General features: G+C 40.0%; 1 protein-coding gene across 3 annotated transcripts in view; it reads right to left on the bottom strand.

The window, feature by feature from the left end:
• FEZ2 (fasciculation and elongation protein zeta 2) overlaps positions 1 to 18585 on the bottom strand; it is a 45139-nt gene that overhangs the window by 15336 nt on the left and 11218 nt on the right. For all 3 annotated transcript variants that reach the window (XR_009739324.1, XM_061432067.1, XM_061432068.1), the window contains exons 3-5: positions 18286 to 18402; positions 15787 to 15928; positions 14453 to 14721 (exon numbers count right to left, since the gene is read on the bottom strand). Coding sequence is in view for 2 of the 3 variants with exons in the window: in XM_061432067.1 (XP_061288051.1) it covers positions 14453 to 14721; positions 15787 to 15928; positions 18286 to 18402 (528 nt within the window). In the remaining variant the exon portion in view is untranslated. The remainder of the gene's footprint in view (positions 1 to 14452; positions 14722 to 15786; positions 15929 to 18285; positions 18403 to 18585) is intronic.

Consider the following 18585-nt stretch of genomic DNA (forward strand, 5'->3'; position numbering starts at 1 on the left):
TCTACACCTCTCTCCTTCATTTACTCAATCTTTCAAAAAATATACGGAGCCACATATTATTCCACGTATTAAGGATTCAAAGTGAACACATCAGACAAGGTCCCTCGTACCCTTGTGACCTGACATTCCAGGCTAAGAGGAGCAGGAAAAGTTAACAGAAGTAAAGGAACCAGATGACGACAGATAATGCACACCGTGCCAATAGCTACAACAATTAAAAACTGGATGCCTACTTTACACTGAGAATGCAGAGAAAAGTTCTCCTAGGAGGTGATGTGTGAGCTGAGACATGAATTATACACCCACCCAGATGAGCTACAAAGGACAATGGAGAGGAGAGCCTCTCAAAGCAAAACCAAAAGGCGTCCTGTTATCCTCTCCAGCAGGATGTGAAACTGTGGCTACTGAGTGTTTCCATTCTCCTTTCCTTCCATAAGAAGGTGTTACTGCACTGGCCCTGTCCTCTCTCCATCCATGTGTGCTGGAGATGCTGGAATGGGAGGCTCACTCTTTGTACCCCAAGCGGCTGCACCATCCAGAGCCAACGGGAAGGACAGACATCCCCCAAGGGCTCTGCCTGTTGCAGTTCCTGTTGAAGAGACCTGCATGTCTGTGTCTATGCCACCGCAAGGCAGAAATCAACAACCCAACTCTGGTTCCTCCCTTCCCCAGTGTCCCGACAGATTCGAGCCCCTTAAGATCTGTACAATTCAACTATTCTCCCATCGCTGTCACTTCCTTGACTCATTTCTTACTCGATGATAGCAAGAGCCCCCAAATCAATTCCATAGCTCTAGCTGTCTCCTTCCAATCAATGCTCATTGAAACACCAAATTTAACGTTCCAAGAGACAAATCTGAACATGTAACCAGCAACTTAAAACCTCTCCTGGGTTTCTTACAGCCTTTAAATAAGGGCCAAATGCTATAGCGTAGCAGTCAAAGCCCTCCATTCTCTGGCTTCCACTTTGCTATTCCTCACCCTCTTTTTCTTGATTTACCTCCCTCAACTTCTAGCCACAATGAACAACAACCTTCAGTTCCCCAGGGGCTCCTGTCACCTCCTCCAGGGGGCTGTCCATACCACCCCCTCTGCTCAGTGTGCCTGTCCCCTCCTTCCCTTACCTGTCCTCAGGACTCAATTCAGACCTCTAAACCAAACTACAAGTGACAATAAAGTACGCCTCCACCACCGGGCAGTACCAGGCAGAGAAGCCACTAAAGACATGGAAGCTGTTTTGAACATAGCAATTAGCACCTATCCCTGGGTTTCTCAACCTTGACACTGCTGACGCTAGGGTCAGATGGGTGATTCTCTGCCGAGACAGCAGTCCTGTGGGCTGTAGGATGCTGAGTGGCATCTCTGGCCTCTACTCAGCAGGATGCCCAGGACACCACCCCCCATCCCCCCAAGTTGTGACTCTGCCAACGTTTTCAGACTTGCCTGATGTCTCCTGGGGGGCCTGGCTGAGAACCACTGCGTGTGCCTTGGATGGTTTGTCAGTAGATCCCCAGCACACAGGCAGCATGCCCCTAGACGAAAGGGTTCACTCTGCATCCTTAATACCCATGCCTGGCACATAATTAAGAGATCAATATATGTTTGTCTAATAGCCCTAAATGAAAAGATAAAAATTTATTTGCCACTCAGATGAACCTTGAAGGAATTATGCTAAGTGAAGTCAGTCTTTCTCTAAGACAAATACTATATGATCTCACCATAGAGGAATCTTAAAGTAAAAACCTGAACTCATAGAAAAAAAGAGATCAGACCTGTGATTACCAGAGATGGAGGGTGAGGGGTGAGGGGACTGGAGGAAAGTGGTCAACAGGTATAAGCTTCCAGCTGTGAGACGAAAGCACTAGCGAGGGAACGCACAACACGGCGGTTCTACCTAACAGTCTCACAGGGCACGTGAGAGTGAATCCTGCAAAAATGGAAACCTCTTGTCTCTTTTCTTTCCTTTCACTGTATCTATATGAGAAGACAGATGCTAGCTAATCTTATTATGGTAATCATTTCACCACATACATACACCAAACCTTCACGCTGTATACCTCAGCCTTACACAGCAATGTGTGGCCTTTATTTCTCAATAAAAGAAAAAAAGTGATTTTTTTAAAAAGTGAGGATGAGGCACAAGATCTAAAGAAGAAAGAGTGCAGAAAGAAAAAAGAAAGTTTGGGTCAAGTTTTCATAAATCACTCCATCTCACAGTCTTTAAGGAGAGAAACAATATCAGAGACACCTTCATGCCCACAAAGCACAAAGCCATCCTCACGCATGCAGGGGGCACCTGATGGACCGTCACTGGCTTCAACTGCAAAATTTTCAGCGATCACCAGTGAAATACTTCCAGATTTTATTTTTTTTTTAAATAAACCAGGAATCACACCTTAGTCAAAAGTATTTGGAATCAGAAAATTTTTCAACAGTGTTCTTGGATAGAAAAATGTTGGACTAGAAATCAGAGATCGGGCTCTTGCCCAGCTTTGCCACTAATTGTGTGACATGACAGCAGTCCCTGAGCCTACAAAGGCCTGTCTCCTCATCTGTGAAGCGGAGGATTAAAGATGTCATTTTTAAAGGTCTTATTTGTAACTTCCAAGAAGATACATGATTTTTTAAGAAGGCAAGTCAAAGCCATGCATATGCACGTACGCACGGACACCGAACAGTACGAGACTAAAAGACATAAGGCCATGACGTAAGCACTCCGCTGTGACAGACTGCCCAGCCAGATGACACGTTCAGAGCCACCAACTCCAGTGGCTTCCTTATTCTTCTGCAGACACGAGTACATTTTGGAGATAAATTCTAGGTCTTTAGGTTCTCTATTCCCATGATATGTCCCGCGCCTATGTCATGGCAAGCATTTATAAACATCTGCTAAGCCAAAGACGCAACACCTAAGACCAGTCTTAGAGCCTCGGATAACCATAGCAGGGGGCCTCTGGATTTCTAGCAGGAGAGAAACTTTTTTTTAAACAAGTTAAAAGGCAAAAGTAATCTAAAGGTGAATAGAAGAAAGAAGATATGACAAGATACAAGGTTATTTGTCAAAGGAGTGAACGGTGGAGTTCTGGCAAAGTCCACTGAAGAGCCTGAGAGGTCAATGTGAGATCAATGAGATAAAATCATCGTGTTGACATGGTTTGTAAAACAGTGGAGTGACTAAGAAATCTGAAATCCCTAGGATAATGAAAGAGTAGCAAGTAGAAGAAGATTAATAACAAGACTGGAGAGATACTGGTAAGACAAGAAGGAAAAGGGCAAGAGCCCCCACAGAGCGCACAATAGATTCTGCTTTACGGCTGCCCAATAAATTCCAAAAACAATACACTCTCTTGGAAGGCAAAATGAATTTTGAAAAAGATAAGACCTCAGAGGCAGATTAAATTTACTTTTGAGTAAAACATCACCTCATTTAGGAACACTGCATTTATATGCTTAAGAGCAGATGCAGTGTTATTAGGTACTTATGGTACTTAACTGGGCCGGTGAGAAGACTTTCTCTGTGCTTAAATTTTATAAGTAGGAAGAGGGAGGAGGAGAGAGATGGAAGGAAGGAGGAAGAGAAATGAAAAGAGGGAAGAAGAGAGGCATTTCTCTGTTGAACATTTCTCAGATGAAAGTGCAAGAGCCATGTCAAAGTATGACAAAAGTAAGTCTCAAGGTTACAAATGTTTGGTGAAACAAAGGACATTCAATAAAGGGCTGTTACAATTTAATTAAAATAAACAACAGCAGTGTTAAGATGTCAAAAATGCCTCCATGTAATCCACCATTTCTAGATTGGAAGGACCCAAACTTTCAAATTCAAAGTGAAGTGCTGGTGAAGGTTCTGTGAGTCTAAAATTATTTTGTAATCGATCCACCACATCTTAATGAAGGTGTAAATAGCTCTGTAAAATGCCCTTCTCAGGATGGAAATTTTGATGGGAGCCCATTTATAAGCAGGAAAATGATTAAGCGTTACAGTATTCACTTTATTGTTCCCCTCACTGCTGACAAAGTGCCAAAGTAACAAGGCAAGGACAGGAGAAGGGGTTTACCGAGTTCAGGGCCTTGGTCACATGGTTTATACTGAGAATACTCACGACTGCCTCATGACTGCTTCCTTCCTTGGCATGAGTATATACTAAAGTTTCAAAGTCAGTTTCTCTGGAAATTTTTCTCAGACGAAAACAGGAGCAACAAAGTGTAAACAAGATATAGAAGGTTAAAAAAAAAAAAAATCTGTAAAAATCTAAAAGACAAAGAAATGAGCCAAGCCCTCCAGGCCCATCCACATCACCCTGCACAGCTCAGAAGTGGAGAACCCAGAGCCACAGGTCCCCCACCTCTGTACAGTCTGTTCATCTGCACTCCAGTGCACACTGGTTCTGTGAGCCAAGTCCTCTGTTGAGCTTTCGTTTACCCATTTAAGAAATGGTAGCAATATGGCTCAAGCGGTAAAGAATCCATCTGCAATGCTAGAGACATGGGTTTGATCCCTGGGTCTGGGAAGATCCCCTGAAAGAGGAAACAGTAACCCACTCCAGTATTCTTGCCTGGAGAATCCCGTGGACAGAGAAGCCTAGCGGGCTACAGTCCACGGAGTCACAAAAGAGTCTGACACGACTAAGCACAACACAGCACAGCAATAATATCTGCTTTACAGGGTTGTTGTGAGGATTAAATACAATAGTTCATGGGAAGCACTTAGCGTGTTCAGCAAATATAAATGTTCAAAAAATGTTTGGGCTGTATTCCCCTTTAAAGGCTAGAACAATTTAGAAAAAAAAAAAGGGGGGGGGGTGCTAGAACAACATATGGGAAAAAACTCCCAAAGAGAAATAACCATACATTTCTACTTTCTTTCTACTTTTCTCCCAAACAGTAAACAAGAGTATTTCAAGTTATCCTCATATAAATAAAATAGCAACAGAAATAACCACCCTGATTATAGTCTCCAGCTTAAAAAGGACTGAAGACAACACAAAGAAAGATACTACTGTCTGGGACTGAGTCAGCCAGAAAACTTGAACAGAAACAAGTAACACTTTCAGGTAATTCAAGGTCTTTCTGAACAAGAAAAACAGCTAGACAACACCACATAAACTGAAAAGCAACACGGAATCAGATACAGCATTGTGGTCTGTTAATTCTTTTCCAGAGTCTTAAACCAGCTCATTCTCTGCACAGTATATCACCAGCTTAACTCATTTCACAGAAAGCAGGATCCAAGACAGAGAAAAACCAAACTAACCTAGAGGTCAGGAAAGCCAAACTATTCCCACTACCAAATTTTCCTAGCTTTTCTCTTAAGCTGACACCTCACGTGATACCCAGTGGCACAGACCTCTATCAGGAAAGCCTTAAAAATCTAAATATCAAAGCTCAATAACAGGAAAAAAGTTTGGGAGAAGCAATTAGGAAATGCTTTTCACCTATTTCTGACTCTTATTCTAATCCATGCTCTAACTCCATTAATATTCTTTATACTCAAAGTTCAGAAGAAAGTGAAATTCAAACATAATTACTGTTCTTTATAAATCACATCATTTGTAATAGTTTAAGTGACATGATTTTCAAATATTAATTTACAGTAAAGAACAGTGGTTAATTTTTTAGTTCAAATTCTCAAAATAATCAAAATACAAAAGATGAGAAAAGCATAGAATTGAAAGCAACAGTTAAATGTTAAAAAAAAAAAAAAGTAAAAATATTCAAATGATTAGTGAGCTATTACCTAAGATGTAAAAATTGATCTTGCTTGTTTTGACACTTCCTCAAATCAAATAATTTTAATGTGATTATATATCAGTTATAAATGCAAACTCTACCCAAAAATAATTTTTTAAAGATCCAAGTTAGAAAATGAGTTACACCAAAGCAGGTAAATATTTAAATAGATCTTAAATACTGAACTACTATTTTATAAATTCACTCTCAAAGCAGAAAGATGGGATATGAATAGGAGTAAATGGACTAGCAGCAATTTAATTGCTTGTATTTGAAGATCTTTTAAAAGTTTTATTTAATTTCATCTTAATATGGTAATTAAGTATTGGCAAGCATTTTCAAAGCTACTAAGTTAGAGTAAAATAACCCTGGCAGATTTATGAACTCTTTTCTAATACTTCTGGATACTCTAAATATACAGTAAGTTCAGAGGTTCCTGGAATATTATGGCTTTTACTTGAATTTGTATTATGTTAACAACTATAAACCTCTCCAAGACATAAAGGGGTCAAGAGCAGAATCCTGAGAAATACATGATTCAAAAGGACATACACACCTCAATGTTCACTGCAGCACTGTTTACAATAACCAGGGCATGTGAGCAATGTAAATGTCCAGCAACAGAGGAATGGATAAAGAAGATGTAGTACAATGGGATGTTGCTCAGCCATTAAAAAGAATGAAATAATGCCATTTGCAACAACATGGATGGACCAGGAGCGTCATACTGACATTTAGAAATGACTTCGTTCACACGCACTGGGGTTCATATATCCTTTTGGATCACATTTATATAAATGAACTTACTTACAAAACAGAAATCAGACCCACAGAACAAGCTTATGCTTGCCAGGGCAAAGGATAGGGGGAAGGGACAGTTAGGAAGTTTAAGATGGACATGTACACACTGCTGTATTTTAAAAAATGGATAACCAACAAAGACCTATTGTACAGCTCAGGGAACTCTGCTCAATTTCCTATGGCAGCCTGGATAAGAGAGGAACTTGGGGGAGAATGGAAACATGGATATGTATGACTGAATCCCTTCACAGTTCACCTGAAACTATCACAACAGAGGATGAGATGGCTGGATGGCATCACCGACTCGATGGACCTGAGTCTCAGTGAACTCCGGGAGTTGGTGATGGACAGGGAGGCCTGGTGTGCTGCAATTCATGGGGTCGCAAAGAGTCGGACACGACTGAGCGACTGGTCTGATCTGATACTCCAATACAAAATAAAAAGTTTAAAATAAAAACGAATAGACTCCTGATTTTTACTACAGTAACTGCTAAATCATGAAAGTTCACTATTACAGTCAGATACCAAAAAACCACTGCAGAAAACAAACAGTACATAATAGTAAGATAGCAAAAACTATCTCTAGATAACATTTCTCTAGGCAATAAAGTGAAAGTGAAAGTCGCTTAGTTGTGTCCGATTCTTTGTGACCCCATAGGCTATACAGTCCATGGAATTCTCCAGGCCAGAATACTAGAATGGGTAGCAGTTCCTTTCTCCAGGGGATCTTCCCAACCCAGGGATCAAACCCAGGCCTCCCACATTGCAGGCAGATTCTTTACCAGCTAAGCCACCAGGTACCACCAAAATACAAATTTGTTCCATATCTAAAGTAATTTTTAATTCATAGGTGTGAATTATTAAAATAATAAACATACATGACTAAGTTTCTCTCCACCCTATAATGACCTTCCATTTTATGCCTAATGCTAATTTTTAGGAATATTCTTTGCAATATATAAATGCAAAGTACTATAAAATATCATCAACAAACTATTGTTGAAAATGTGTTAATATTTACATTCAAGTATGTGTATAGAGCTGACTTTATCCTCTCAACTACCACTATTTAGAAAAGGAACAGAAACAGCCCTTTCCCACCTTCTCTACTACTCTGTTTAAACTATCTTTTATCACTGTGTATAAATACAGTATGTTCAACGAACGGTCAGTTTGTTTTCTGTTTTTTTTCATTTGTCCCCCAATCTGGAGACAACTGGTTTACCTGCTGGCTCTCTTCATTTAGTTAATGGGAAACTGGGATCAACCCAGTCAATCTTAAAGGAAAATCAACCCTGAATATTCATTGGAAGGACTGATGCTGAAGCTGAAGCTCCAATATTTTGGCCACCTGATGTGAAAAGCCGACTCACTGGAAAAGACCCTGATGCTGGGAAAGATTGAGGGCAGGAGGAGAAGGGGATGACAGAGGATGAGATGGTTGGATGGCATCACCAACTCAACAGACATGAGTTTGAGCAAACTCTGAGAAACAGAGAAGGACAGGGAAGCCTGGTGTGCTGCGGTCCCTGGGGTCACAGAGTCAGACACGACTGAACGACTGAACAACACCTGGGAATCTGATACAGCACACAGGTCTGTTATTAGGTGGGGACCCATGCCAAGTGACTTGGAGATGGACAGTATCACCATCTGTGGGCATAACTTAGGCTGCTGGAGGGGCCCTGAGAAAAGGAATAATTCAACACACTCTGAGAATAAAATAGGGCTATGTTTTATAGTAAATTTTAGTCACAACACAGTGATCTTTTATCTACACAAACTCACTTAAAAGGAGCTTACTTTTTTTTCTTCTAATTTTTAATTTTATCAAATTTTAGTCTAAATCAGGGGTTGGCAAACTTTTCCATAAAGGGCTAGATAGTAGATATTTTTGGATTTGCAGCCCACACAGTCTCTGTTACAACTATTCAACTCTCTACTTATAACACCAACGAAGTCATAGACCACATGTAAATGAAAGAACATAGGTGTGTTCCAATAAAACTTTATTAATAAAACTGGCAGAGGGTTGATTTGGCCCTCAGCCAATAGTTTGCTTTGCTAATCCCTGGGCTAAATTATCTTAGGAAATGTAAATTTTTTAAATTCCAAATTAAAAAGGAACAACAACAGAAACGCAGGTCCTTGTTATTTAAAGAGCACCAAATTCAAGTAGTTATGCCAGAACAATTTCTTCTAGGCTTTATTGCCTGTATAAACTAGAAAACTTCAGAATAATCTAATAGTAGCTGTCTAAATAAAAATAAATGTTTCTTAAAGTCAGTTTTGGTCAAGATTAAATGAAAAACTAATACTGGGCATTTTTGCATGTAAAAGAGAAATAAAATAGATTGACTGATAGTCATAATACAAGCTAAGTGAGTCATACAGACAGATGGAGCAATGCATCTGTGAAAGAAAAATACACACAAAAAAGATTATCTATCATCCAAGCCCTAGCTCCTCCTCATCCTTAAGCAGTTATCTCTCCAACACCAAAAGCAATAAATTAGGGTAGTATGATTCTTTTTACAATGGAGTCACCGATTACTAATATCTCAGAAGCTTTCAGAATAAACTTCTTTGGGATAGACTGAAGCAATTATATCGGGTTGGTCAAAGAATGTGTCTTACAGAAAACCCTGATGAACTCTTTGGACAACCCAATACATTTTTGCTGGTGGTGCCAGCAATACACTAGAACTCTCAACAGTTCCGTGCAACATGGACAACAGAAAAGATACTGTATACACTCCCATCGTCTCAGGCCTAGGCTTTGAATAAGAAACCTTACACATGACTTGTAACTGACAAACACTGGATTCCGAAGCAGGAAGAACATCCATTCTAGGCAGGCAAACACTAATGTCTTTACAATGTGAGATAACTCCAGATGACAACCACTACTAAATTAGTTTAATCTCTTAAATTACTAATGTAGAGACAGCTGGTGTACTTCAACCTGTTCTTGTACTCCTGTAAACAGCCACTGAAATTCAACGACCTGTGAATCTACTTGATAGAAGCAGAAGACTGGCCCCCGCCCCAAAAAATCCCTGACAGAACAATAATTCAAAGCACAAATCCAAATCCTCTGAGATTCCATCCTCTTTATTGTGAAGTTTCAATTTAACAAATGTGTATTGACAAATTAGGTGCAATGCTGGGGAAACAATGTGAGTGAATCCTCGCAAAGACTGCACTCCTTCCTAAGGAGAGACTTAAGCAACTGATCACCACAGAGTATGGTACTAAGACAGCAGGAGTATGTGTACCCTCAGCTCAAATGTGACACAACAGGCAACTCACAAAGAATACAAACAGTCAATAAAGCAAACCATTATCTGCCTACTGGATCAGTATATATAAGAAGAATAATAACCATCATCTGTTGGGGGTTTGGGGAAATGGCCACTCGATTTATGCTGTTACTGGGTAACATTTATGTAGGACACTTTGAAAAGATGGTTGCTTAAAACTGTATTTTTGACCTAAAAATCCCACTGGTTTTGGTGAATGGGGAGACTATAGTTTCACTACAGTCAAAAGAAATATATAAGGAATAAATTCACCTTCAGGAAAAATGGTGAGTTCAGTCTGATAAGATAAATTCCTGATACCCACAAGATATTCAGGGAGAAATGTCTAGTAAACAGCTGGACATATAACTAGCATTTACTCAGGATATATGCTACTCTTATACACATCATAATTTCACTTAATCCCTCCAAAATTCAAAGGGGTATGTACCCAGGGGCAGGATCAGGATTCAATCAGAGCTCTTAACCCAAAGTTCTTAATCAATATGCTATTCAGCCTCAATGTGTTTGGCACCTGGCAGAAAGATCTAAGGAAGAAATACAGATTTGCAAAAAAAAAAAAAAATTTTTTTTTTTTTTTTTTTTTACTATTTATTCATCAGAAATTTATTGAGGACCTAATGTGGGACATAGGAATAAGTTAGATAAAGTTACATTTTCTATCCACAGGGAACCATAATGGAGACAGACATGAAAACAAAAAATTACAATATGGCATCATGGTACTAACAGCAACAGTTAAGAGAAATAATACTAACCCCAGAAGGAGAGGACTGTCAATTTTGCATTGGAGTAAGAGTCATCAAGAAAAGGTCTAAGAAAGGAAGATAATGCCTGACCATTATTTTGAATAATGAGTTAAAAAAAAAAGAGAGAGAGAAGAAAAGAAATCTCCCAAGAGGACAGTGGAAGCAGGAAAGGAAGGAAGGTCACTCCAGAAAAAGGCAGTAGCGTAAATGGTCACGCCACAGCCCAACACAACATAGTCAGTTCAAAGAAATGCACGCGCGCCACCAAACCCACTACCAGTGCCCTTCAACCATTCCGATCGATACTCCCCACTCCTGGTTTTCTAGATGCTGAATAGGATAAAGGAAATAAAATATCTGACTCTATTAATCGACACTCTAGAACTGATGCTTTTGAACTGAGGTGTTGGAGAAGACTCTTGAGAGTCCCTTGGACTGCAAGGAGATCAAACCAGTTCATCCTAAAGGAAATCAACCCTAAATATTCACTGGAAGGACTGATGCTGAAACTTAAGCTCCAATACTTTGGCCTCCTGATGCAAAGAACTGACTCACTGGAAAAGACCCTGATGCTGGGAAAGATTGAAGGCAAGAGGAGAAGGGGACAACAGAGGATGAGATGGTTGGATGGCATCACCAACTCGATGGACATGAGTTTGAGCAAGCTTCAGGATTGCAGATGGACAGGGAAGGCTGGTGTGCCGCAGTCCATAGCGTTGCAAAGAGTCGGACACGACTGAGCAACTGAACTGAACTGACTTAAGTCTCATTAGCCAAGGAGAAGATGTACTCTTCCAACATCCCCTCCTAACAGAGAGCTGAAGAGGGGCAGGACAACCTGCCCAGCCCACCAGAAGAAGCAAGTGACAAGGTGACTACCACATTGGAAACAGCTCCCCATAGCATTGCTAGCAACTGCTTCAACCAAGCTTTTCCTTTTCTTGATGGAATTTGTTACGACCTGAAGTTACAATGTCTAGTCACACTTTTCTTTGTTTAGTGCCTGTCTCCCTTGTTAGAATATAATCTCTAAGAGGCCAGAGGCCTTACCTGTTTTATTCACCACTGTATCTTCAACAGTGCCTGGCACAAGAAAGATACTCTGCAAATGTTTACTGAATGAATAGTTTTATCTTATCCAACATGTAACAGATTAACTTTAAAAACTAAATCAACATTTTCACTTTCAGAAGATACTCAGAAATTTATTTAATATTTATGAATAGCTTCTCTAAGCCCACTAATTTTTTTTCACTGTAGCAAATGTTTCAAACAAAGTATGCGTCCAAAATGAAAACCTAAACTCTGCTCTATTCACACTCATATTTTATTACAGTCTCTCTGTACCAAAAGGAAACAAGTTGGCAATTATGGATAAAGTACTACAAATTGATGCTCTGTTTCAATGAAATGTGCTTAAGGGAATAATGAAGAAGTCCAAGTCTTTGATAGATATAAAACATATCTAAGGTAAAAAGAAAAAAAGTGACCAATGTTATTAGAAAACAAGTAATGCATGATATCTACAAAAGGGTCACCAATCCTTGGTGAGTCAGTCGGTAAAGAATCCATCTACATTGCCGGAGACTGCCTACAATGCAAGAGACGCAGCTCGATCCCTGGATCAGGAAGATCCCCTAGAGAAGGAAATGACAATCCACTCCAGGGAAATATAACTTGCTAGGGAAATCCCATGGACAGAGGAACTACAGTCCATGGGGCCACAAAAGAGCTGGACACGAATGAGCAACTAAACCACCAAACGTGATAGCCAATCCAGAGATCAGGCCTTGCCAAAACTGCATGTTATATAAAAGGCCTGGAAAGGTAGTATCTTGGAATCTGTTTCGCCACTGGCCATTTCACTTTAAAGTTCCTTTGAGCCACCGATCACTATTTTCAGAATCCTTGATAGGTTTCAGGCTCCTCGTGTCACAAATGGAATGGCTCTTCGCCATCCTTTTAAGCTTCATAACGATGGCGGGAACTAGTGCCACGAGCTTAGTGATGCCATTATTAGCCTAATTAAAGGTTTTGACACAAATAGCAGATCAGGACTCAAGAAGCAACTTCACATGTCCAAATATTGTGGGGAAAAAAAAATTTACTGTTCCTATGAATCTATTTCAAGGCTAATAAAAGTTCAAATAAGACCTAAACGTTGCCTTGTCAAATCCATTTCTCAACATAAATACCATGTAAAATCACACAATGAATCCACTCAAACCCTTTTTAAATGGAGTTAGAAAAAGAAGCATTTAAACTACTCTAGGGATACATTTATTTTCCTCGCCTAAGTGTTAACACAAATAAATGGAGGAATTACATGTAACCCCTAAAAGCAGATAGGCAGAAATTACCAACCATGCTATGACTTTTTAACTAAGCATTTTATTTAATCACACCTGCATAAAAGGACAATTTAAAGGGTATAATTTTAATTTGAGATATAAAATACTGTTCCTAATTAAAGCAAACTTTATCCAGGGCTCTATACTCAAACAGATGTTTTGGTTTGGGGAATGTATGGGTGGGGATTTTTTCTTTGGTGGGTGCTGTTTTCTTCAGAGTTGTCGCTAGAAGTCACTAAACACTTTAACCAATACCACCATTTCTAAAAAATATTTTGCTCCACATATCTGGCAACTTTTGCAAAGTCTGTTTATAAACTATGTCTTTTCAGTGTACAAACAACATTAAACCAAGAAAATGTTCATATACTCATAGGCCAAAGACAATATAATGAATGGACTAAATAGTAAGATTGTTTTTGGTTTGTATTACCTCTCATTGGTAGTTCCACATCCCAGAACTGCCATGCTCTTTCCTGGATTCTATCAGAGTCTGATCAATGAGATCTATTTCTCTGATAAGCAGTCTTTAGAAAGAATAAATCAGACTTAGTCAAAGACAGAATTTTTATAACTCAAGATGTAACGGCCAGTTTGATGTAATTTGCATTATCATGTTTTCACTATCGTGAATTTAAAAGGTACAATCCATTTAGAAAATGAATCCCTTTGCCCAACCATTCAAGTTTAAAACAAAGCCAACACTTCTTCACATAGAAACATAAAGGTGGCAAGATACAAGGTCTCAACTTATCAAAGAAAAATGAAATGTCCATAAGACCAACAGGAAATGTATCTCAAACACTTAATAGTTAAGGTTCATAATGAAGTTTAATCAAGTGAAATTAACAGCACCACTTATGAAAAATGAAAAGCAGAAAACAAAAAGCTTCGTACCAAAAGTCAAAGATTCAAATATCCTCGAGTTGTTTTCACCAGTCAGTAATAGTCTAGTCTGCCAAATGGGTAATGTCATGGAACTGCCTGTAACAGCCTCTCATTCCAACTTCACTCATAAATCAGGAGAAAACGATTTAAATGCCAACCTCTGCTTTTAGGCTCTGTATAGTTCAACTACCTCTAAAAGCACCCCATTTCTTACTATATCTCACAAGGGCTAAGCAAAAACAAGAGAGCAGTATCATTCAGTTGCCCATCAGCCAAATATAAATAGCCTCTGTTAACATTTTGAGGTACTGAAATGGTCACCTGCTAAAGCTTTTCCTTCAGACATTCTCTTTTATTCTCCCTCTCTTCCTTCTCTTTACCTCCCTCCTAAACATTTCAGCACTGAGTTGTCCAGATAACCATCATACCCTCACCCCAAGAAAACACCTCTCGGAAGGAGGGAGTACACTGGCAGTCTTGAACACGAGCCTTCAGCTCTCTGGGGAAGACCCCGCGCACGCCCTGCTCCTGCACACATGGGTCCTGCCCGCCTCTGCTGGCCTCACGGAAGCTGCTTCCAGCGTGTTTGTGTCACCCACACAACACCACTTACTGTGCCGGGCATGTGGCTTCTCTCATTCTTCCCGTTCTGAGAGCTGCCGTTCTTGAGTTTCTTTTTCTTTTTGGCTGTTTCTTTGTGCTCTTTCTGTTTGTTTTGTACTTCGATGAGAACAGAAATAAAGCTGTTCTTCACTTCTTTCTCAAACTCCAGTTCGTCTCGCAGGGCCAGCTGCTGCACCAGCTCTTCTGAGTACTCCTTGATGGTCGTCTCAATTTCCTCCAGCAGCTCATTTAATTCAGATACTGACAGCCTTTTCACCCCTGTGACCGAAAAGCAAAGCAGAGCCGACACGAAGACCAAAATGTTTCAAGGCAGCACAGCAAAGTGTTTCTTGCCAAAGAGCAAAAACATCATATTCTGAGCAATTAAACGGTTTGTGGTGGTCTCAGACTCCTGGTGGGCAGGTCTGAGTAGAGGTAGGTGGGGAAAATTACTTCTCAAATGGCTGAGAAGAAAAGTATAACAAAATTTTTTACTTGTCTAAAATCAATGGTTCCATGAACAGTACTTCAGTCAAGACTTAATAAGCTTGTGCAAGGAAAAGAACACGAAAGCAGAGAGAGAGTACAGGAAATCACTGTACTGAAAAGAAATCACAGGCCATTGAGCAGGGTTCTGGGGCGCTTCTGAAGAGACAAAAAGTCCAACTGAAAGAATTAAGCTAAATACATTCTTAAACATACATGCCCCAGTGTGTGAATCTTACTGAGAATTGGGAAGATGAAGGGCAGAAGATTTCCTGAAGACCCTTTTCAGGTTTTTCTCAGCACTTCCCTTTATTCTCAGGAAATAGTAGAGAAATAGGACATTGTTGAAGCCCTACCCCCCAGCACCTCAGAATATGACTGTATTTGGAGACTGCATTTTGAAAGAGATAATGAAGTTAAAATTAAGCCATTAGGGTTGGCCCTAATCCAATGTGACTGATGCCCTTAAAAATGAGAAGATGAGGACACAGATACACCACAGGAAAGTCCACGTGAGGACAGAGGAAGAGGCCTCAGAAGAAATCAGATCTGCTAACACCTCAGTCTCAGACTTCTAGCCTCCAGAACTAGCAAGAAGCAAATTTCTGTGGTTTAAGCCACCCAGCCTGTGGTATTTTGCTACAGCAGCCCAAGCGGACAAATACAGGATTCAAAAGTAAATATGACACAGTCCCTAAGCAAAGATAAACAAATGCCCTGAGTACCACCGGAGGGGAGTGAGGAGGGCAAGAGTATGCAACCCAGCCTGTGAGGACCAGAGGTTCCTGAAGGTGGTCACACTCTATGGCTGAGGTACACGAAAGCACAGACAGCACCAACGTAAGTAAGGTTTCTTACTCTCTTCATAACTGCTTGTGCTAGACCTCTTCAGAGTTTGAATTTCCTGGGAAAGCATTGAAAGCCGATCTGACTGGGTAGGCGTTTCATCGTCTTCTGGGTCTGGTGATTCCTGCATCATTTCTTCAATTTCTTCAATCACCTTCCAAAATATACAAACCACTGTTAGTCAACCACACACAGGTAAAACGGTCCATCTGTAACACGATGCTCAACTGCAGCAACCAGAGTAGAAGTCCCCTAATTCTATATTAACCAGCAGTGCGCAGGAATTGGTTGTCTGAATAATCAAAGGTTTGTAAGAGTACACCAGGTTTATCAAAAAAAAATTACAATATACTAAACACAAAAGTAAACAGCACATGATTTAAGACACTCATCACATATCAGTTGGCCCTATCAGATCTTGGAATCTCTGAGTTGCTGCTAAGAATACATGCATAGGACTTCCCTGGTGGTTCTGTGGTTAAGAATCCACCTGCCAATGCAGGGGACATGTGTTCAATCCCTGGTCTGGGAAGATCCCATATGATGAGGGGCAACAAAGCCCATGCACCACCACTACTGAGCCTGAGCTCCAGAGTCTGATCCACAACAAGAGAAGTTAACACAACGAAAAGCCCGAGCGCCACAACTTGAGAGTAACCCCCACTCGCTGCAGCTAGAGAAGGTCAGCACACAGCAAGGAAGACCCAGAGCAGCCGTGAATAAATAAATATTAAACACACACACACGCATAATCTACTTGAGACGTGCCAGAACTGGATCACAGTTACAGTTAAAGCAAGTGACAGAGAATTTACCGTATGCCACATCCAAGTACTCAATCTAAAGCTATTTAATAAAATTGACACAAAATTTACAAAATACAACAGTGTAAAAACCTTTACACATAAAGCAAGAAATTTTTGCTTTGGCAGGAAAGTTTTCCTTTAACAACAGAAAAAGAATTTCATATATTAATTCAAGGGGAGATAGAGGGATATCTAGGGACTTCTCTGATGGTCTAATGGTTAGGACTCCATGCTTCCACTGCAAGGGGCAAGGGTTTGATCCCTGGTGGAGGAGCTAAGATCCTGCATGCCACGTGGCCAAAACAAATGTTTGCCAATATAAAAGAAAAAAAACAAACTTATGGTTACCAAGGGGAAGGGGAGGTAGGATAAATTGGTAGTATGGAATTAACAGATGCACACTATCATATATATAAACAAGATAAAGATTCACTGTACAGCACAGGGAACTACATTCAATATATTATTATATATTATAATATATATACACTATAATAGGTTATAACAAATCTAAACAATAAAGATATATACATACATTATGTATAAACAAATCTGTTGTTACAAATCTGTTTATACTTTGCTGTATATCTAAAACTAGCACAATATTGTAAATCAACTAGACTTCAATAAAAATAAATTTCAAAAAAAATAGACCTAAGAGTTTTAAAAAAACTATTAGGGAAAAAATACAATATGAAGCAAGTTTAACCTTTTAGGACGAAGGAAAAATAGAAGCAAACCTGAAGGAGTGGGGATTACACTAATTTAGTAAGAAGAGTTTCCAAAATAGGCATTTTTAAACACAAAAACAAGACACTGAAAGAGGCAAAGAATCTGTTTCTGTCCGTCAAAAGCAGGGATAGCTCGGTTTTCAGGCACAGAACCGAGAAGGCGACGCACTCTGGGGGTCACACCTCTCCCCAGAGTATCAGGGTCTTCCTGCACTCAGTCGTCTAACTTACTATCCTGCTTTTTAAGCACTCTCTTCAAGCCTAGGATGATCCAACCACAAATATGATGGAGCATCAAGATGACACATTTTTAACGTACCCCTATCATACGTCTCTTTACTGACCTCATCTTTCCAACCTAAAAATACAGAATTCAGTTTCAGTAGCCGTGGAACATGATTTCAGGAAGAAGTTCATGCACCACAGTTTGACAATACAGCAGAAGTGGGAAGAGTATTCAGAAAATGAGAAAGCTGATTCAACAGGTTTTAAATGAATACAGGGTTGACATTATTAGAGCATTCCACAGGAATAATGCTCACTTCTTTCCTGGGTATACAATAAGGACTTCTAGTAAGGTGCTAATGACTTCTTCATAGGTTTTAGAGAAACTAGGTAATTTCTGCACAGATATAGTTTTCCCATGTCTGCTCAAATATAAAGAAAGAGGAAAAATTATAGTATTTTTTCTGATTCCAGTGGAAGCAACAGCCTTCTTTTAAAGTAACCTGCTATACTGTTTTAACAGTGCTTATCTTGGAAAACTGCATATATTGAAAGATGTTCCCAACAAACATAATCCATCTGCTTTGGATTACATATACTTTCTTCTTTCCTCAGAAGCTGTTAAGCCTCTATTACCAGAAAACACAGGGAAAAGTCAGTTCCAACAACCCGTCACTTAATGGCCACACTAAGAAATGGCTTTGCAGCCGAGGTTCCCTTTGCTTGATGGAGGGGACTGTCCTTTGTACCTGGTCTGCAGTGAAGAGGGGCTCGTCGTTAACGCAGGAGACGATGATTGAATGCATATCCAGCTGTTCTCTCAGCTCCTCATCATCTGAGGTATCAAAGAGCAAGCTGTCACTCATCTAAAGACAAAAACGAGCCACTGTTAAAAGAAGGGCCTCTGATCACAACAAAGTCAAAGTGTCTGGGTCCAGAGGGCTGCCAAGGGAGCATCTGCTGAGAGGTTCAAAAGGCAGAGCTCGTTACAGTTACTCTGTACCAGGCAGTATGCGAGGTACATTGCACAGCCACCTCGGACAGAAAGG

Source organism: Bos javanicus, chromosome 11 (genome assembly GCF_032452875.1).
Source record: "Bos javanicus breed banteng chromosome 11, ARS-OSU_banteng_1.0, whole genome shotgun sequence".
Classification (NCBI taxonomy): Eukaryota; Metazoa; Chordata; class Mammalia; order Artiodactyla; family Bovidae; genus Bos; species Bos javanicus.